The sequence below is a fragment of the Diabrotica undecimpunctata genome, chromosome 4 (assembly GCF_040954645.1).
Source record: "Diabrotica undecimpunctata isolate CICGRU chromosome 4, icDiaUnde3, whole genome shotgun sequence".
NCBI classification, from domain to species: Eukaryota; Metazoa; Arthropoda; class Insecta; order Coleoptera; family Chrysomelidae; genus Diabrotica; species Diabrotica undecimpunctata.
The window spans coordinates 41,723,688-41,747,071 of record NC_092806.1 but is presented as its reverse complement, the minus strand read 5'-3'; the positions used below and the strand labels follow the sequence as shown (position 1 = coordinate 41,747,071).

At 32.2% G+C, this 23,384-nt stretch overlaps 1 protein-coding gene across 1 annotated transcript in view; it reads left to right on the top strand.

Moving 5' to 3' along the window:
• LOC140438625 (uncharacterized) overlaps positions 1-23,384 on the top strand; it is a gene marked incomplete at its 5' end in the record, with an annotated part of 257,371 nt that overhangs the window by 138,134 nt on the left and 95,853 nt on the right. The window contains 2 exons of the mRNA XM_072528285.1: positions 2,061-2,369; positions 15,260-15,391. Of these exons, the coding sequence (XP_072384386.1) occupies positions 2,061-2,369; positions 15,260-15,391 (441 nt within the window). The remainder of the gene's footprint in view (positions 1-2,060; positions 2,370-15,259; positions 15,392-23,384) is intronic.

Here is a 23,384-nt window from a genome sequence, read left to right as displayed (position 1 = left end):
TTTTACAAACGCATTTCTTGCTATTTCTATCCTTGCTCTTATTTCGGTTATTTGATCATTATTGTCTGAAATCCAGGTTCCTAAGTATTTGTATTTATCAACCTTTTCTATCGGTACATTTCCCAAATGTATGTTTGTTGGTATATTTGTTTTCTTTGTTATTATCATGTATTTGGTCATTTTTATATTCATTTTTAGTCCATATTTTTCACAGAAAGTGTTTGTTTTGTTTATCATTAATCGGAGTTGTTCAGCAGAGCTTGCCATAATTACGGTGTCATCTGCATATCTCATGTTGTTAATAGATCTTCCGTTATTATTCCTTCACTTTAAGATAGTAATGCTTCTTCAAAAATGGCCTCACTATATACATTAAATAGTAATGGGGACATAATACATCCCTGCCTAACTCCTCTCCTGATTTCAATTTCTGGTCTGGGTTCGTTATCCATTACGATTTGTGCTCTTTGATTCCAGTAGAGGTTTGTTATTATTCGTAAGTCCCTATGGTCTATGTTTTTTGTATTTAGAATTTGGACTAATTTTTCATGTCTTACTTTGTCAAATGCTTTTTCAAAATCAACGTAACAAACATGCTCATCAGCATTCATATCCATGCATCTTTGAGCTAACACATTAAAAGCAAATAACGCTTCTCTGATTCCTAGTCCGTTTCTGAACCCAAACTGACTATCATCTATTCCTCCTTCCAGCTTTTTATTTATACGACCATGTATTATTTTCAGGAATAATTTGAGAATGTGACTTATTAGTGATATTGTTCTGTATTCACTGTAATCTTTAGCGTTTGTATTTTTAGGGATAGCACAAAAGGTGGAGAGTAACCATTGTTTCGGCATTTTTCCTGTTTTGTATAGGTACTAAGTTAAATAAGTGTACATAATGTCTAAGGTTTCATTATTTATGCATTTTAAGGTTTCTATAGGAATTTGGTCTGGACCTACTGCTTTACCATTTTTGCTGTTTTTTAATGCCGTTTTAATTTCCTCTTTTAATATCTTTAAAACCATATCCGCTTCTACTTCTCTCTCCATCTGTTCTGTTCTATTGTCTTTGAATAGTTCATTGATGTATTCTGTCCATCTTTTTAATTTGGCGTTAGTATTCAACACAAGTTTTTCATTTGCATCTTTCAGTATTCCCGGTTTTCTTGTTCTATTGTTGTGAGTTAATTGTTAAATTTTTTTATGTGTGTACTTTCTTGGTGTAGCTTAATGAAAGAAGAAATTTTAAAAATCTTTAAGGTCTCTAAAGTTGTTAAGGTCGCACGACCAAGTGGCAGGGCAGAAAATGTGTCACTTAATTTAGACGATCAAGGAGGTACCTAGAACTTAAAGAAGACAATTTTAAGTCATGAATGTGTTGCTTGTGTGAGTCCATTTCAAAAGGTAAAAGAAATAATAAATTAGACTTACTCACAATCAATTTAATTTAACTAATCAGACGACCGGTTTCACTTTCTACAATATGCAAAGCATCTTCAGGTCACGATACAAAGCTAAATAAATGCTGAAAATAATAAACCCATATTAGGGTGTTGTCTAATAAAGATAAAATAAAGATAGATGATATAAATTATAATTACTGTAATTTATATAATTTATATCATCTATCTTTATTTTATCTTTATTAGACAACACCCTAATATGGGTTTATTATTTTCAGCATTTATTTAGCTTTGTATCATGACCTGAAGATGCTTTGCATATTGTAGAAAGCGAAACCAGTCGTCTGATTAGTTAAATTAAATTGATTGTGAGCAAGTCTAATTTATTATTTCTTTTACCTTTTACAATTTTAAGTATAAATAAAAAAAAATTATTTGTTTTACACTTTCTAATGTTCTTAGTTGTGTTAAAGAGGGTATTTGGGTTGTTTAACGACCATAGAAAAGAATTGGATAAGTGATCGCCGACGTGCAACAGACAACCAAAAAACATGAAGTTTATGATTTATTTTAAAAAGTATTTTTAATGATAGCTTGCGACTTGCGATATTATTCTAATAAAATAAGATAACAATACTATTTCTATTTTTAGGGAACTCGTCGACCCTTCGTCCTGTATACATCCTCCAGCCGGAGGCGGTAACCGAAGGCGGCAGAGGCCACCGCCGATACGACCGAGGGAGATCCTTTTCACCTCCGAAATCGAATCAAAAGCATCATTCGCCCAATGTAACAGCATCCGTAACACATCAACAAGTAGTTGCCACCCCTAGACATTTTAGGTACAAAGAAGGGGTTCGGAAAAGCTTTTCATCTGAGCAACTATTTGTAAGGGAGAGAGAGCAACATCACGAACCGTATTCCTTTTCTTTATCCAGTAGATCGTCAACGACTTCAACGGGTGAGTTTGTAGGCGCTAAATAAAAAACTTTGTTTAAAACGAAGTTTTTTTATTCAGCTTTCTTCGTTTATAAAAATATCGGAAATTATTTTCTAAAAAAAGATTATTTAAAAAAATCTGCGAAAATATATAACCAACAAGATGGTTCAAAAAATTTTAAGGGTAGTGTTTTTACCCTCTAAGTATCAAATTCTGACTGTTTTGTGTGTATTTCTTTATTGCTTATTTATTGCGTTTTTACGTAGATTATATGTTTGTGGATTGTGTGTTGCATATGTGTTGTATATAAATCGTAAACGATATTATATCTCCGACTTCCCATTCATTCACTTTTGGTGGTACGTTCTTGTTATTGACTTCTTCTTCTTCTAGTATTGGCAATCAAAGTTTACTACATTCTGCTGATAAGATTGCTACACATTTTTCCTTATTAATTAGGATGAGGGTTGCTTCTTTGACTTTTCTCTTTTTCCTGTCTGTTTCTTTTATAAATATTGATGCATTTTTTGATTGTACTTTGTGCTCGTTGTCCCAGGCATGTTTGCATATCTGAGATTTATCGAAGTTTCTATTCTTGATGTATGTTTCGTGCTCATTTATTCTGACACTAAGTGGTCTTGTGGTTTCTCCCACCTAGAAATTGTTGTATTTATAAGCTATTTTATAGATACAGTTTTTTATCTTTCTTCTGTATTTTTGGGTTTGGTTTTGGATAAAATAGATCTCAGTGTGTTGGTTGTTTTGGATATTGTTCTATGTTGTACTTATTTCCAATTCTTTTCAATTTTTCTGATAAGTCCTTTATATATGCTATTGTTGTTATCATTGAATCCCTTCTCATGAGTGTTTCTACATTGCTTGTGATGTTTTGTTGTTTCCTTTCTTCAATCTCGTGAAATTTCTAGTAGGTAAATGACAATGGTCATTTTTTGTTAAAACTTTGATTAGCAGGTTTTTTCTTCCTTAAATGCATTTTCATTGAAGCAGATGTTTAGGGCTCCATCATAAATGATTTGATAATTCCTATTTTGATGTTAACGTTGTGATTTAAGTGGTAATTTAAATATCTGTTGGTTTTCTTAAAACTTCGGTTGTAGTTAACAAATCTAGAAAAGGAAGTAAATTGTTGGTTTCTTTTTACAGGGTAAATTTGATTGATTTTTCTTTATTGTCACTTCCCAAAGAAGATGATGTTGATGTCGATTACTATTTACATTTGTAAAACATATTTTTCTATAAGTTCTGTTGTCACGTTTTAGAACTCGACTAGAGTTTCGTATGAAAACTTTTGAAAGCGGAATTCGCAATGAGAAAACTATATCCAAGGAACTATATTCAAGGAATTAATTGTTATAGGAAGCTAGATAAGACAGATAAGCTAGAGTTTTAAATAATTTAATAAAATTATTTTTATTGCGCTGATTATACGTTGTTTGTTTTAAAGTAAGATATAAAAGTTGGCTGATATATCAAACTTGAAATGCAGACGAAATTAATAAAGTTAATCAAACCAATTTCAAAATTATCGTTTTATCTTTCATGGTTCTAAAAAATAAAAAGATAAAAATAAATATAATATTGTCGGTTAATATTATAACTATATTGACTCCTCAAAACATTCTCCAGGTACGGTTAGGTGCCTTTTTTCTCCATTCCCTCACAATATATCTTAAATATTTATTCTTTCTTTGCATCGTCCAGATATCTGAATATAAATGATTCTCTTTTTCTTTTTTAAACTAGCTTATTTAGTTATTTATTAATTTATTTTAGAAGCGTCTCCTCCGTCCATTTGCATAACGATATCTGTGTCACCAAAAAGTTTTAATAAGTCTGTATTATGTCTCGTTCTTCTGTTCACTAACTTCGCTATATATAGTCCTTAATACTTTCCGTTTACAATTTCGCAGTAGCTCTATCTTCTTACGTCGTCATTGCCCATGTTTCGGATTTTTAAGTGAGCACTGGACCTACCATCGTTTTATAAAGTTTCGATTGTGTTTTTTTTAACATACTTTTCGCTTTTAGTTAAGAGCCTAGGCCTATCCCTTAACGTAGCAGCGCTTAACTATGCATATTTACTCTTGCTTTCTTTGATCCTAGGTACAAAATTATTTTACGGTTTTCATAGATGTTTTTCTAACTGTCTTTCTTTATTTTGTAGCATTCATGATGCTGCCCAAATATATTTGGTTCTTTGTTTAATAATCACAAATTCGATGTTTGTTGCGATAAGTTTGATACGTCTGAAAGCTTTATCTCTTCTTCTTCTTTTACGGCACTACAGCCCAAATTGAACCTTGGCCTCCTTTATTTTTTGGCTCCATCCTTGCTTGTCTGTGGCTGATCTTCTCCATACACGGATTCCCAAAAGGCCTTGTGCGTCGCTGTTTACTGTGTCTTGCCAGCACTTTTTTGGCTTTCCAACCGGTCTTTTTTCCTGAGATATTTTAGTAGCCTATCATATGTCCGTCCCATTGCAATCTTTGTATTCTACTGAAGTCTGACAGTGATGCTTCCTTATAAAGTTGATAAAGCTCGTTGTTGTATCGACTTTATATATTATTAGCATAGGCCATGGTTTTGAAATATTAGTGTATATCGTACCATTTAAATTTATGCACGAGTCTCTCCTTTTTTCAACACCAGGTTGAACAGTATGCACAAATAGCGCGTCTTCCTAGTGCAGTTTTCTATTAGTTTTAAAGAATTCTAAAAGATTTCCTTCTGATCACACTTTATATTTAACTATTGTCTATTATTATTTTAAATAATTTTACTAATTCTTTTGTTTTTTAATCAAATAAAAGGCAGATATCGAGCACAGATTTTACTAAATCTTGCCCAGGTACTTTCGCTTTTAGAGCATCTTCAGGGGCATTTCGTCAAAATTAGGCTATCCAACAATATGGTGAATGTCATAGACATATTGTTGTATAACCTAATTTTAATAAAATGTCCCTGAAGATGCTCTAGGAACGAAAGTCCTTGGGCAAGATTTAATAAAATATGTGCTCTATATCTGCCTTTTATTTGATTTAAGTTCATTTATTCGAGCATTCAAACTTATATCACTTAATTCTTTTGTTATTCCAGGGTCAATCACAGCGGGATATCTTTTGGTCTGTTTGTATTATTGTAAGCTGCGTAAGTCCACGAAGATGTAGTGCCGGTATATATCAAAACCCGTCAATTTTTTAAGTATTTCTCTGTTGGATGATATTGGTATGGTTAAACTCATACCTTAGAGATTATCATTTAATCAGATTCCATAGGTAAACTTCCTAGTACAATTTAATAAACCCCGGTGTTCCCCAACAACGTGCCATTAGTCCAAATTATTTTTCTTATTTTAATAACGAAATATTTAATATTATAACATCCACATAAAAAGTTTGTAGTATTGTCAAAATAAATTGTAACTTTTGTATTTTTTAGACTTACCTATACAAAGATATAAGTTAGCAGCATGTAGGACATTGCCTTTAGATATTATTAAAGTAAAACCAAAAGTACATTACAAACAAAAGCTTTAAAAACGTATAACAATGATAGTTGTTGCAGTATGACCATTAAATAAAAATTTTTATTGGGAAACTAGAGCAGCTTTATAGAAGTTGTGGAAATGATTTGCATCTTTTTTTTTTTAATTTATAATTTTAGTTAAAAAGCAACTAAAAACATTTTTAAATAAACAAAACGAAGGTTTTTACCAATACTTTCATATTATTTATTAAATTATTTTGGCTCCTTTTTAGAAAAGTACCATTCAATAAACATTGAATATATAAGCATTCCCATAAAAAAAACGAAATCAATATGGAACACTCTTGCTATGAACATTTTAAAAGCCAGAAAGCATCTTATTGTGTATAAAGAAATCCTCACTATTAAATCTTTATATATATATATATATATATATATATATATATATATATATATATATATAATCGAGAACCGGATGTTTTTAGAACGCATAGTACAAAGCTTGAGGGGATGAGAGTGGAACAAGTGCGACGTTACTATCTCTGTTGTAGTGTGCCATTTCAGTAAACATGGCGAACATCGCACGTTTGCATACGATACGTTTATTCGAAATCAAGAATCAGTGATCACTACGCAGCGGCTTTTTCATCATCATCATCATTGGTGCTACAGCCCTATAAAAGAGCCTCGACCTTCCCAAGTCTATTACGCCAGTCAGTTCTATCCATTGCCAACTGTTGCCAGTTTGCTGCGCCTATTTGTCTACCATCCTCATCTACACCATCCCTCCATCTGAGTTTTGGTCCACCCCTTTTTCTACTTCCCACAGGTTGTGACATAAGGACTCCTCTAGGAGGGTTGCTCTGCTGCGATCTTGCCAGATGTCCTGCCCATCTCAGTCTTCCTATTTTTATAAAGGATACTACGTCTTTACCACCAAATATATGTTTATATCTGTGATATATCTCGTAGTTGTACCTCCTTCTCCAAACACCATTTTCACAGATGCCACCAAATATTCTTCTCAGGATCCTTCGTTCAAATATAAGCAGGAGATTTTCATCTGCCTTGGAAATGGTCCATGCCTCAGACCCATATGTCAACACTGGCTGTATAAGGGTTTTGTATATGGTTATTTTTGTTTTTTGGCTTAAGTTTCTGCTTCTCATATGTCTACTCAGTCCAAAATAGCATTTGTTTGCTAGGATTATTCTTCGCTTGATTTCTTCAGTCATGACGTTCTCCTTGGTGATCAGGGAGCCCAAGTATGTGAATTTGTCCACCACTTCAAAGGTAGAATTATCAACCGTGAGTTGGTGGCCGATGTTTCTGGCTCTATTGTTGGGTGTTGATGCCATTATCTTAGTTTTATTTTCATTTACTTGCAGGCCCATATTTTTTGAGGCGTGTGACAAGGTGGTATACATTTCTTCTAGCTTGCGTGTTGTGCGGGCAACTAGATCAACATCATCTGCATATGCCAAAATTTGGGATGATTTATTAAAAATGTTTCCTCTGCTGTCTATTTGGGCATCCCTGACCGCCTTTTCCAAAGCTATGTTGAAAAGGAGACACGCCAGCGCATCTCCCTGTCGCAACCCAACATGCGTTTCAAATGCCTGTGATTGTTCGCCCTGTATTTGGACTTTGCAAACAACTTTACGCATTGTAGCCTTAACCAATCTTATCAGTTTATCGGGGATGTGGAATTCATCCATGGCTTCATACAATTTATTTCTTAGGACACTATCATAGGCCGATTTAAAATCTACGAAAAGATGGTATGTGTCGATATTAAATTCATTGGTTTTTTCCAGTATTTGCCTTAGCACAAAGATCTGGTCTGTTGTTGATCGACCAGGCCTAAAACCACTTTGATATTCGCCAAGAAGCTCCTCTGAATATTCACTCAGGCGACCATATAAAATACTCGAAAATATTTTGTATGCTGTATTAAGGAGGGTTATTCCCCTATAGTTTCTACATTCTAATTCATCGCCCTTTTTGTGTAGCGGGCAAACGATCCCAATACACCACTCTTCTGGGATTTGTTCTTCATTCCAGGCTCTCAGTATGATTTTATATATATGATTAGTCAGAGTAGCACCTCCACATTTAATAAGTTCCGCGGGTATACCATCACTTCCTGGAGATTTATTATTTTTTAGGTGTTTTATTGCATCCCGTACTTCCTGAATTGATGGAGGCTCCAATGGTGTATTGTTGTTTGCTCCTGGGGGTGGTTGATTTGGATCTTCTACTTCGATAGTAAGCAGTTCTTTATAGTGTTCCACCCACCTTTTCAATACTTCTTCTTTTGTATTGAGTATATGCCCCTCCTTATCCTTACATAGTCCGATCCTTGGTTTAAATTCTTTTCTTGCTTTATTTAGATTTTTATAGAATTTTCTTGTTTGATTTTCCTTTTTTAATGCCTCAAGTTCTTCCAATATTCTATTTTCATAAGTTCGCTTTTTTCTCCGTCTTTTTCACACTCACTTTAATATTGGTAGGCGTGGAGCGGTTCCATCTCGCAACACAATCTTAAGATGAATAAAGAATTTTAGAACAATAGGAAGTGCCATGAAAAAAAAAAGCAACAAGGTCCGAATAGAACAGTACGAACTCCTGCAAACATATAGCGAGTGAGATGCCGTCGTCAGAAGCCCTGCATGGTCCGCCCGAAAACATGCAATTGAGCTAAACATTAATCGAGAACCGTTTAGAAAAATGTTACAAGAGGACCTAAAATTTCAACCCTACAAATTGCAGATTGTCCAGAAATTAATGGAAAGAGATGTTGAACAACGTGAGAATTTCGCTAAGGGAATGCAAGCTCTTTTGAAGGATAACTTAGGTCAGCATCTTCTAATGAGCGGAAGCTCATTTCCATTTAGACGGAACCTTTAATAAACAGAATTACAGGTACTGAGCTCCTGAAAACCCACGAAGTTACCATGAGCGTCCTTTACATTTTTAAAATGTCACAGTGTGGTGTGCCATTGGTACGACTTGCATTATTGGACCATATTTTTTCAAAGAGGCTGGCCATAGCGTCACCGTTAATTCTATTCGCTACGTTGACATGATTAATTTTTGGTTCCAGAACTACGCAGAAAAGGGATGGTGCCACGGCACATTACTGCCCATGCTTTATTAAATATTCTCCGCAATCTGTTTCCAGGACAACTCATTTCACGTTTGGGAGATTTGCCGTGGCCTTCAAGGTCTCCAGACCTGTCAATTTGTGATTTTTTTCTATTGGGCTATTTAAAGAGTCGTTTATATGCTAGCAAGCTTCGTAATTTGATCGAGTTGAAGAACGCAATTCGCCAGGAAATTCTGACTATTGATCGAGCGATGTTAGAGCGTGTTATGGAGGATTTCATAAAAAGGATTGAAAACTGATCTCATCTTGATGACATTATTTTCAATACTTAATTAGATTGTTAATCTAAGCTTCAATTTGATGTTAATAAAATAGTATTTTCTTGCAAATTTCTTGTGTACCATTTAGTTCAAAATCGTCTTATTGCCAGTTGTCTCTCTGTATATAATATATATATATATATATATATATATATATATATATATATATATATATATATATATATATATATATTAGAAGTGATTATTTCGACCAAAAAATAATTTAAAAATACGTTCGAATTATCGGGTAAAGTGGTCTGTAATGAAAATCTTTCTTTTTTCTGAGATACTCAATATTTCGCCATTTATTTAATAGCTTCCGCAGGAGTAAACTAAAACAATTTAAACATTGCAAAAAATGGCGTACAAATACATTTTAAAACACTCACAGAATTTAAAATTAAATTTAAACTTCAATGTCAGTTTTTATTTGCGAAATCTTTTAATATTGAGTATCTCAGAAAAAAGAAAGATTTTCATTACAGACCACTTTACCAGATAATCCGAACGTATTTATATATATATATATATATATATATATATATATATATATATATATCAAAATTAATAGCGTTAATTATATTATAGTTTTTAGTGTTAATTTAGTAGTGATAAGAATAAGAATATAGTACATTAAATGTGAAAAAATATTGTGTAATTAGATAAGAGAAATTGTGTAAGGGTAAATATTCATATGTCTAATAGTAAAATATTTAGTTGTGTAAAATAATTTTTAACCTGATGGGGCGTAAGAGACTCGAAACGTTGTCTCTATAATAAAAAAAGGAAATGTAAACCAATATTATAATATAAGCATAAACAATTTTTAGTTTAGCAAAGATGTTGTTTGATTCAAAAATACTAATTTATAATCTGCTGACGTTCGGGACATATTTTTTTTTATTTGCTTAATTTTGAGCGTTTGAAAAAAAAACAAAATTTGATCACACTTTTTGGATAAATCAAATTTCAAGACAAATGTCTGCTATCATGTTTTGGTGGTTTACGTTGTTTAAATAAGAAAAAAAATTGCACCATCCTGTCGAGGTGGCGAAAAACTGTTGTTTTGAGTTTAGTGAGAAATTTGAGAAAAATTTTAACACTGATTTTTTCAAATAATATTTTTTACACAGATTGCTTTAATATGCTTAATTTATACTCTGTATGGACATTTTTGGTCGTCAGGAAGACGAGATATCACTGTTTTAACTTTTACTCTTACACCGAAACATGTGTCTATTGTACATAATTGGAAATATCAGGGATCTCAGGGACACGGTGCAAAAATATCTAAAAAAAAAACGATTACTTTGATTTTGGATGCAATATTTTATATTTTTATTCATAAAAGAAAATACTGATGCTACTATTCTGATAATTCTGATAATATTAAAAAAACTTTGAACTAATTAAAGTAAACCCGCTGATTTTCAATAATTACTATTAATTATTATAAAGTTAGACTTCCATTACAGCACAAATATTACATACTTTTCTGCTGCACTGTAAGCCGATGTAATCACTATATTTTATGCATTTGTATGGTGTTTTTCTCTCTTTCTGAGGTGGGCAGATATAACATGTTTTGCGTTTCTGAAATTTGTCAGATGGAAGTTCTTCGGTGGGATTTTCTAATTCTTCAGTAATGACTTCACGTATAAGTGGCTTTATATCTCTAGGAATATTTAGAGTTAATAGACGTCTCCTTAGATGTGGCTCTATGAGTTTCATAGCCAAACTTTGAATACAGTGGATCCTTTTCATTGAGGTATTTTGACGGTAACACAAATATAACATGAAACTATTGTCACAACTTATATTCTTCTGGTTTTTCTATTAGATGAATTTAAAGCAGTTTTCATATACAGAATGAGAATGTCTACACCACCTTTTATTTTGTTATGATAACACAAAATTTCCTGTTCATTTTTATCATGGTCTGTTTTAACCTTATCAGGCATGGACGATATAAACACAACTGATCTGTTGATTTTCGGAAGTTATTCTACCAGCTCCAATAAAGTAAACCATAGACGAAAAACTAATTGAGTGGGTTTCAAAAGCCTACGTTCTTCTTCGAAAAGTCCGGTTTCATCACTGTCTTTTCCTATGTAAATGTACGTATTAAAGAGGTAAGAACTATACGAGTCAGCCAAGCATTGAATCTTTATGCTAAATTGCCAGTGTAAGATCAATAATGACATACGCCTCAGAAACAAGACCCGACACAGCCACAACACAAAGGCTACTAGAAACGGCAAAGATGAGAGTACTGAGAAGAATTACAGGAAATACGCTAAAAGATCGAAAGAGAAATGAAGAAATTAGAAGAAAATGTAACATACATTGTACAAACGAGTACACTAAATAGAAGAAAAAAATTGTATTAACTACATAAGCATCATGGGGATGACCCGTGTAGTCAAAAAAGCAAGAGATAAGTCACCAATCGGCAAAAGAAGCATCGGACGACCACACAAAAGATGGAGTGACAACCTACCATAGAGGTAATAATCCTCAAATGAACAAGCAGAATTGCTTATAAACAGGAAGAAGAAGAAGTTTGTACAAGCAAAAATTCAGAAAACGCGAGTTTAAATCAGCCGAAAATGCGAATCTTTATTAAAAACAATTAATCTTTGTCGAATCGGTACTTGCTCTTGGTCAGTGGTCATTCGGATATAATAAGCGACTCTTTTTGAAGACAATGAAGGCAACTTAACTTAATAACAAAGCATTTCACCATAGAAAAAATTATTATTTTGCTAGCAACCTAAGTAGCTGATACTGTTAATTTAAATAAAAAAGTGTGCCATTCAAACTGATTAAAATAATAATTTTTTTATCAAAAAACATGTTTAACAGTACACTATAAAACAAAAAAGAGTGTTTTAGGCAACTTGACATGTTTCACGTCAGCTGCTTGAGTAATCTTCCAAGAATGATTGCAATCCACTTTCGCAACAATACCAAAGACAGCACATGCGACAAAATGTTATGTACCAGTATAGAAGACTCTCCTTGATAAGCCAAGCAATTATATATTCCTAAGAATAATACAGAAAAGAGTACACAAAAACTGATAGAAAATATATATATATATATATATATATATATATATTTAGTTCTGATTTACAAAAGGACTAGGGAAAGAAAACACTTTTCGCTTTTAGAAGGCGTTCGAAAAAGCGCTACATCGGAAACTTATAGGACTACTAAGAGAAAATGATTTATTTAGTCAAGATATACGTATTTTATTTAACCTGTACTGAAGTCAAATAGCTAATATTAGGATTAAAAAGCTTAAAAAAAATACAGATGTTAAAATAGTAGTTAGATAAGGATGCGTGTTTTCCGTATTATTATTTAACTTTTATAGCAAAGCTATTTTTAAGAAGGCATTATCAGTGGAAGAATCTTCTTCTTTAGGTATTGTCTCCTCTAAGGAGGTTGGTAATCATCACAGCTATTTTCACTTTTGAGATTGCAGCTCTGAACAAGTCGGCGGAACTGCAATTATGCCACTTTCCCTGTATTTTTCCCTGCATTATGGTTTGTAGCAACACATATTTATCCCCTCTCATAACGTAGCCGAGATATTGTAACTTTCTTATCTTAATCGTATTCTTGATTTCCATTTCCTTTGTCATCTTTCTGAGGACCTCAACATTTGTTATTCGGTCTACCCAACTTATTTTTAATATTCTTCGGTAGGTCAACATCTCGAATGCTTCAAGTCGATCGCTCACCTCTTTCTGTAAGGTCCAGGCCTCCACCCCCTACAGCAGCACTGAAAACACATATGAACGTAATATTCTTATTTTAAGTTGTAAACTAAGGTCTCTACTGCATAATACTTTTCTCATCTTCCAATTCTCATTTTTATTTCTTCTGTATACTCGATATTTTCATTAATAATTGTACCATGATATCTGTATTTTTTTACTTTTTCTATTGGAACCCCTCTTATCTTTAAAATGTCTTGTTGTTGTGTTCTGCAAATTGTCATAAATTTTGTTTTATTGGCATTAAGCGTTAGTCCGCTTTCCTCACTAGCATTTATTACATTATCTAAAAGTGTCTGCAGATCTTGTATATTGATATTGTTGATGGGTCTGCCGTTGACTTTTATTCCATTTTCGAGTGATTTTTTAATTATTTCTTCCGAATACAGATTAAACAATAAGGGGGAGAGTATGCAACCTTTACGCCTCTTTTTATCTCTACTTTCCCCGAAAGTTCTTTACCTACTCTGACTTTTGCTGTTTGGTTAAAGTAGAGATGAGTTATTATTCTTAAGTCTTTTTTGTCAATATGTTTATCTTTAAGTAACTGTATAAGACGGTTGTGTCGGACCTTATCGAACGCCTTATTGTAATCAATAAAACAAACATAAAGTGGTTGTTTTACAACCATACATCTTTGCATGAGGACGTTAAATCCAAATAATGCCTCTCGTGTACTCATCCCATTCCTAAATTCAAATTGGGTTTCAGTGATGTCTTGTTCCACTTTTCTGAAAATTCTTAAATGGATAATTTTTAAGAATATGTTTAGTGTGTGACTCATTAGACTAATTATACGGTTCCCGTATTATAATTCTCTTGCATTAGGTTTTTTGGTAATGTAATAAATGTTGATTTGAGCCAATCTCTCGGAATAATACCCGTATTGTATATAGTATTATATATAGTATTATATAAGTCTATTAATATATTGATCTGATCTTCTGATATTAATTTAATTATTTCAGTTGGAATTGTATCATGCCCCGCAGTTTTATTAGGTTTTGCCAGATTTATTGCATGTATTATTTCATCCTAAGTTATGTTTGGACCTATATCATGTTCCTCGCAATCGTTCATGCTATCTTGTTGTGTCTAGTCATCCTAAAATAATTCTTGGACGTATTCTCTCCATCTGTTTAGTTTGCCTTTGATATCAGATATTATTTTACCATTTGTATCAACCAGGGTGTTACTACTGTTGGGTCTTATACATGCTAATTCTTTAATTTTTTTGTGCAATTCAAAACTGTTATGACTTCTTTTGTCCATTAGTTGCCGGATCTCATCTGTCATCCATGGAGTCTTAGCTTCATCGATTTTGTGACTACTCAGCGTATCTTTAATTGGCATCATTAATGTGTTCTTAAATGTTTCCCATTTTTAGTTGGAATCTTCATTATCATTGATTATTGTTTTGCTTAACTCTTCGTTAATTTTCAACGTTAGTTCTCCTTTTATATTCGGGTGTTTTAATAGAGTACTTATTTATTGTGTCTTTTGTTGATTTTTTATTTTCTTTAAGTGGAAGAATACGATATAACAATAAATAAAAAAACTTTAAACACCATAAGATTCGCAGATGTCACCGTTATTTTACCTGACAGCATCTAATTACTCCAACCCTTAGTAAGTAAATTAAATTAATGCAATATCCAACATTGACTAAAAATGAATGTGAGAAGGTGATGATTGTTAGAAAGCGAAATATATTAGAGAGCCTAGCCATAGAATGGAAGCAAGTAGAAAATGTTAACAATAAATATATCTATAAACCGGAGTAAATGAAAAAGTAATAAAAACTATTACAGTAAGAAAGTTTGAATATTTCGGTTATACTACCCCAGGTGAGAGGTATTGAATACTAAAATTTACCATACAAAGAAAGATCGAGGGTGAAAGAAACATATCCTGAATGATGTCCCGGCTGAGAAACCTACGTAAGTAGTTTAACTGTACCTCAGATACCTAGCTGTAATGTTAGCCAATCGCCGATAAAAAAATGAATTACGAGAATCTTTTGTAATTAATAGATATGTTAACGTAAAAAAGATTAGTTTAAAATGATTATTCTTCTAAAGAATCTGATGTTTTCTTAATACAAACGTTTTGTCGTAACTTAATAATATCGCATGTTTAATTATTAATAATTGTAATTCGCTTTTACTCATATTTACTTTTTCTTTTAAGGTTCTTCCACAAAAAGTGGCACATGGCATAAAGAATTGAGGTCAGGAATTCCAGTGCCTATTACCTCAGAGACAAAATTCAGACTGCGAACTAACGCTACAAGTAATAATGTTGCTGGTCCCGTTATAGCCCGTAGGTGAGTGATTTTTTCCTGACAACCCGCACTTGATAAAGTTTCAATACACTTTAACAAATGCATTTTACTGATAAAAACTCATTTATAATTAGTAATCCATTAAATATATTTCACGAAAAAAATATGACAAAATAAATATCTGTAACTAATATTCATATATTTCTAATGCTTTCAAATTTCTAATCAATGTGTCCTAAATACGTTATCTTGAATTATTGTTTAAACTAGTACTCATCTCATTTTTATTATATTTCTGTTGTCTTCTTTATAGTTACTTAAAAGATACAAAATATTTTAAGGCTAATATTGTTCTGAAGCTATTTTCTTGTGGCAATTCTTGTGGTAGTAACGCAATTACTCCTTTTAATGTGAATAAACCACAATTTAAGTTTAAAATAAGTATATTTGATCAAATAAAAGGCAGATATCGAGCACAGTTTATTAATTAAATCTTGCCCAAGTACTTTCGCTTCCTAGAGCATTTTCAGGGGCATCTAAAATAATTCAAGAAAGGTTTTTTTTAATTGAAGAAAAATTAATTAACTTCGAGAAAAAACTCGAAGTTTATGGTTGATAAAGTTTTTATGTGATTAACGTTTTAGACTTACTTCGTCAATTTTGACCTATCCAACAAACATGGAATGATATAAACATAAAATTGTACATTACACAAGGACAAACAGTTTAAAAATTTTTAAAAAATAGGCGAAGCTACATAATGGTTAGCATCAGGAGAGAGAATGGCTCCTGGTCTTAACGGAAATGTTAAGGTGACATGTGACGTATGACAAAGGTCCAACTGACACTAGTATAGAAAATCAACTGATGAAATATTAAAGTATATAGAATATTTTAAGTAGGTTGCATAATCCAGATCTCACACTCAAACTTGTCTATACTAATTAGGGTGTTATTTTGAGGGCAACTGAAGTGGACGTAAAGTATAAATGGAAGAAATAGACTAAACAATCTATTAGACGGTGAGTGATTGACTACAATAAAAGGGTCTACCAAGTACTATGAATACTGTAGAAAAGAAGAAATCTAACTATGAAATTAAACTACTAAAATTAAAAATCAAAATTGAAAGCAGAGAGTATAAATGGAGTATAATCCAAGTAGTTTAGTTAAACCCACAGTCAATGGGAGAACTATAAAATTAATATGTCCAAAGCATTACTCAAGACCAACTGACCAACAGTGGGAGATGTTGAAATATACAACTGTGGAGATGGTATATCTAAATTATGCAGAGGTATGGAGAGTATATTTAACGCCAACTATAGATCAATTGAACCTGAGCAAGCTAGTTGTGTAAATTATTAAAGAATTAAATAGTAATGTTGATCAAAGTATGAAATTAATAAATTCTTAATGGGTATACTCAGTGCAGGAAGTCTAAACAGCCGAGCTGGGTCCCCTACGAGGTGAAGCTGCAATAAAGTTTTTAAAAATAGGTTTAAATTTAATACAATTTAAATTAATTTGAGTATTGAGACAGTGAGTGTTTCCATTTGTTTCCTTTGTAATCTCCAAATTTTCCAATAAATCCAACTCCAAGTAGTTTTCCTTTCTACTAATTTTATGTAAAATAGATGAACCAGTATTGATGTTAAAATTGTGTTTACTGGATAATAAGTGTTGGCCAAAACTTGAAGAGTTTGGTCTTTTTCAAATGTTCTGAAATTCTAGTAGATAACTTTCTAATGGTTCTACCTACATAAGAGGCATCACAATCATCATATTTTAATTTATAAATACCACTTTTATCAAGTGTGTTCATTCTATCTTTGGTGTTGATTAAAAAGGAACCTAAAGTGTTGTGTGACTTGAAGGAAATTTTGATGTTTTCAATTGTAGAAGTAAAAAGTTTAGATATTTTATTGGAAATGTTACTTATATAAGTAAAGGAGATATTTAATGTTGTTTGAAGCATTAGGTTAAAGAAAACATTGTGATGAATATGCAAGCTTTTCTGAAATTTTGAGTTTAGCTCTATTTAGAAGCTTATGGATAATGTTGGGATCATAACCATTATTAAAAGCAATTTGCTTGAGAGTATTAAGTTCTAAATTGAAGTTATCATTAGAAAGTAAAAATTTGAGTAACCTGTGAATGTAACTGTTGAAAGCAGCCATTTATGTTGGGTTGGATGATTAGATGTTTCATGTATAACATGATCTGTTTGGGTAGGTTTTCCATAAATATTGTACTCTAGAGAATCTTTATTAGTGTTTACAGTGTAAAAGAGATGTTAGGATGGAGGTTATTAAGATCATCCAGAATATTTAAACCATCATCTTTGGTTCTCTGTATGAGAGCTATACAATCATCAACATATCTTGACCAAAAAACTATTTTGCTGTTGTTATTAACAAATTTCTGTTCTAAGCTGTCTAAGAAAATATCAGCTAGAAAAGGTAATAATGAAGATCTTATTGCTAAACCTGTTAATTGTTTATATATTTTTTGATTAAATTGGAAGAAGTCTTGATCAAGACAAAATTTAAGCATAGTTAAGATAGCATTTTTGTCTTTTGCTGGTATGTTGCAATTGTTTAGAAGGTTGTGTACTAAAGGTAATGTTTTATCTCTTGATACAGAAGTAAACAAATTGGAAACATCAAAAGAAACTAAATAAAAACTCTCTTCTATTTTAATGTTATTTAAACGTTCTATTAGATCTAAAGAATTTGTAATAATAATAATAATAATAATAGCGTTTATTGTCCAACAGAATCCATTTATAGGACAAAATACAATACTACAATTAAATGATATATTAATAATTCATAAGTACTAACTAAATAACACATTTTTCGAGTATTTTACGTTAACATAAAGAAACTACTCAATCACCTAGGTAGATCTCAGCCATCCTAGTAAGCTGCTTTAAACTGCAGTGAAATATATCGCAGTAAGCACTTAAGGAATTATAATAGTTGCACATGAGAAATAGAGGAGAATTTAACATAAGATTAGTTCTAGCTTGTGTATTTCTGAACGTAATTGAATTTCTCACTGGATAAGATGGAACGTTAAAATTTATTTGTCGAAGAATATCAGGGCAGTCAATAAGATTATGTAGTAGCTTGTACAGGAATATTAGGGAGGCATTAATTCGTCTAGATTCTAATGATACTACGTCCAAACCGCTACACAACTCACTATTGCTGATGCCCCTCTTGGGATATATGCCGTTAATTTTGAGAGACAAAAATTTTAAAAATTTACGCTGCACCTGCTCTATAAGTTGGATATGTACATCATAAAAAGGTGACCAAATGACAGAGGCATATTCCAGTTTACAGCGTACAAAAGTGTAATAAAGTAATTTAATTGCCTTAATATTAGTGAGATTTCGACTATTTCTAATTATGAATCCATAAGATTTAAGTGCTTCTTTAACCTTTAAATTTACATGTTCAACAAAGGTGAGTTTATAATCAAATGTAACTCCAAGGTCTTTAATTTTATTTAAACGTTCAAGTTCATTGCCATTGATAATATAAGGATGGTATAAATTAGATTGTTTCCTAGAATAACTAACTACTTTGCACTTATTGGCATTAAGATTCAAATGATTTGCATTACACCATTCATGTACACGATTCAGTTCACTCTGCAAAAAATGACAATCATTAAGGTCACTTATCAATGAATAAATCTTTAAATCATCGGCATAACATAAACATGGTGCAGAAATTAATTCACACAGATCGTTAATAAATAACAAGAATAATAATGGACCTAGATTAGAACCTTGTGGAACCCCTGAAGAAGCTAGGTACTTTTCCGATTTGTAACCATTATAAGCAACAAACTGCGTTCTATTTGACAAGTAAGACCTCATAAAAGTCACGGCATCCTCAGAAAGACCAAAGAGACATAATTTAGAGAGTAATACGCCGTGGTGAATTCTGTCGAACGCCTTCGTAAAGTCAGTATATATGACGTCGACTTGACTTCTATTATCTAGGGCCGCTGAGATATATTGTGTGACCATTAATAAGTTTGTCACAGTGGACCGGTTGGAGACAAAACCATGTTGATATTGAGACAGCTGATTACGAGTGCGTGAGTAAATACGATTATACAAAACTATTTCAAAGACTTTCGATAGATTGCAAATAATGGAAATTGGTCTGTAGTTTTCTACCTGACCCTTTTCACCAGTTTTGAATATTGGGCACACTTTTGACTCCTTCCAGAGACTCGGATATTCCTTGTTAAGAAGACATAAATTAAAAATTTTTAATAGTGGCACAGTTAAGGCACCTATGCAATCCTTAACCAAAAAGGATGGAATATTATCAGGTCCACACGTCATTTTGTCTTTCAATTTCTTACTAGCCAAAATTATCTCAGACTCTAAAATAGGATAAAAATTTAAGTAATCTGCATTGATTGAGGAAGAGTTAGCCTTGAAATTAATATCTGATGACAGAAAAACACTCTTGAAAAATTCTGCAAACATATTCACAATATTTTGTGGGTCGGAGGTAGTAATGTCATTATATTTCATCACACCAGGAATTCTTGAACTTTTATTTTTTGAATTTACGTACGACCAAAACTTCTTGGGGTTGATGGATAAGGCAATTTGTATATTCTCGACATATACATTGTAGGCCAAGCTGATTTTTGATTTGACAAGGTGTCTTAACCGTTGAAACTCAAGCAAATCACACTGATTTTTGAATCGTTTAAACTTTTTTCTAAACTTTGCTTTTAATTTGATGTTGTGAATGATATCAGCATCGAACCAGGGTGGGTATTTATGGCTAAAGTTTTTGTAAACTGGAATATACTTATTGAACACAGAAAAAATCTTATCGTAAAAGTTATTTAAAGTTTCATTAACGTCATTAGAAGTATCCAGAGAATTCCAATCCGTTTCATACAGTTCTCGATATAAAGCAGGAAAATTGGCTTTTTTAAAGTTGTAAGTTAACTGCTCCAAACCATACCTAAATTTAGGCTCTTTTACAAATATATCCGTAAATGATATTAGAAGAGCTGGGTGATGAGAGTCTTTATAGACCAAAGGTGAGTCATCATGCTTAACTTTACAACTGAAATGCGATAAGACCAAATCTAGCAGTCTACCCAAGTGATTAACAACATTGTTAAATTGTCTAAGGCCAGTAGAGCCCGCAAAACTTAAAACTACAGAAGTTTTGAAATCAGACATATCATTATCTATAAACCTTGAAACATTGAAATCGCCTAGTACTATGCAGTCATTATTTAAGTAATCAAATTGCCCTAAGCAATCGAGAAAATATTCAAAGTCTACCAAACTTAACCTATCAGGTAAATAAACAACAACTATATAAAAATATTTGTAACCAATCCGGCACTTGACAATAATAAGATCAATAAGTGGAAATTGTGCGTCGAAAGCCGTAGTGTCCAATATTTCAGATGTTATGAAATCTTTTAACGCGAGCACTACACCACCACCCTTCACCTTGTCCACCTCATGGAATTTTCGGTCTTTTCTGTATACGACATAATTATTCGGAAAAAGTTCCATACTCGAAACATCACTGCGTAACCACGTTTCACTTAATGCTATGATGTCGAATTCACAATCACTAACGTTGGCATTAAACAATGAAATTTTGCTATTAAGGCCGCGTACATTTTGGTAATAACATGTAATTTCAACGTGTTGGGATTTACTTGATCTGGAATTGCTGGACACATTTAGTTTAAAGAGCTCTCAGTTTTACTGACTATGGTAGGTCTACCCCTTACATACTTAATGATCAGATTTTGTTCTCCATTGTCTGTTCGACGTTTCAGTTCTGTCCGGAGTTCATTTAGGTATTGTCTCTGTCGAGGTGTTTTATCATCAGAAATTGAAATAGCAGAGAAGGTAGATGTGGCTAATTTATTCTTGATACGCAAAATAGACTTAGCCTGCGCGGGTGTTGAAAAGGTCACTTTCATTAGACGGGCCTTATTAGATCGTTTACCAATTCTGTGTACATGTCTTGCAGAAATCGGATTTGCATTACCACCTTGTATTGTAGGTAGAATATCATTTACTTTATTATTATCTTCCATAGCAGAATTAGTTTCTGGGACGTTATACAAAATGATATTGTGCGATCGATTAATACGGTCCATGGCTTCTTCGATTATCTCTTCCTGATGTTCGGATTGTATTGTAGGATTAATATTAGCTATTTTCCTTTCCAGCTCCTGCATTTTAGTTTCCACAAGATTCGTTAAAAATTGCTTTAATTGAACAAACTTGTCCTCTCCGTTGCTACAAGTATTACATAGTACTTTGATATTTTTACTACGCATTCGTGTAATCCGACTGACATCCTCGCCCTGTAAGCCAATGCATGAAGTATGCAAAGAATTCATACATCCCGAACATTTTATAATTTGAGTGTTTATGGTAGATTGCTTACAGTTTATACACACAGGCATAATTAATTATTTTTCGTCCAATTTTCGATTTAAACCAAATCAATTAAATAGCAATTATACTTTGTAGGTAGATAATCGATATTCGACAAATGATAAATTAAACCAGTTTTTTTTTGCCTGTTTGCTGATATGAACGGCAATATACATGGAGAAGAGATATATATGGAGAACTTAGGTTTAAAATTAGTGATAGACTGAATTGTATTGTAAATAAACTCTGATAATATAGAAACTGGAGTGTTACAAAAACTTACAACAGGCCTTATGGGACAATTGTGTTTATGGATTTTAGGAAGTCCATATAACCTAGGTGTCATAGGATTAGATACAGTTAACTTTCTGTTGTTATATTTAGTAATAGTATCATTAAACAATTTAACCATTGCTTTTGTTTTATTAATAAAGGTTTTAAGGGGATTTTTTTTCCAAAACTTAAAGTTTAATTTTATAGTTCTCCCATTGACTGTGGGTTTAACTGAACTACTTGGATTATACCCCATTTACACTCTCTGCTTTCAATTTTAATTTTTCATTTTAGTAGTTTAATTTTATAGTTAGATTTCTTCTTTTCTACAGTATTGATAGTGCTTGGTAGACCCTTTTATTATAGTCAACCACCCATAGTCTAATAGATTGTTTAGTCTATTTCTTGCATTCATACTTTACGTCCACTTTAGTTGCCCTCAAAATAACACCCTTATTATTATAGACAGGTTTGAGTGTGAGATCTGGATTATGCAACCTACTTAAAATATTCTATATAAATTAATATTTCATCAGTTGATTTCCTATAGTAGTGTCAGTTTTACCTTTGGTCAATGCTTAGTTTCATAGAATTTTGAAATGTGTAGATCACATCTCCGTGATTGTGACTGCCCATCCAAGCTGTCATACGTCACATGTCACCTTAACATTTCCGTTAAGACCAGGAGAAATTCTCTCTACTGATGCCAACCATAATGTAGCTTCACTTATTTTTTTAAAAATTTTAAACTGTCTGTCCTTGTGTAGTGTAGTGTAATGTACAATTTTATATTTATAACATTTCATGTTTGTTGGAGAGGCCAAAATTGACGAAGTAAGTCTAAAACGTTAATCACATAAAAACTTTATCAACTTCGAGTTTTGTATCGAAGTTAATTAATTTTTCTTCAATTAAAAAAAAACGTTTCCTAGCTTATTTCAGACGCCCGTGAAGATGCTCTAGGAAGTGAAAGTACTTGGGCAAGATTTAATTATTAAACTGTGCTCGATATCTGCCTTTTATTTGATCAAAGTTCATTTGTTCGAGCATTCAACCTTATACTAAAATAAGTATGTTGTTGACGTTTCGACTTCCACTCCGGAAATCATTTTCAAAATACAAAACATTGATAAATTAAACAAATTTTGTTTTGTTGTTACTTGATGAAAAATTCTTCTAATAATTTAATTTTATCTTACTCATTTATATTGACAATTCAGACATATACTATATAAAAATTAATGGGAAAATTCTAATAGTTGGCTGTATACCATAGTTAAAAAACTTATACAGAA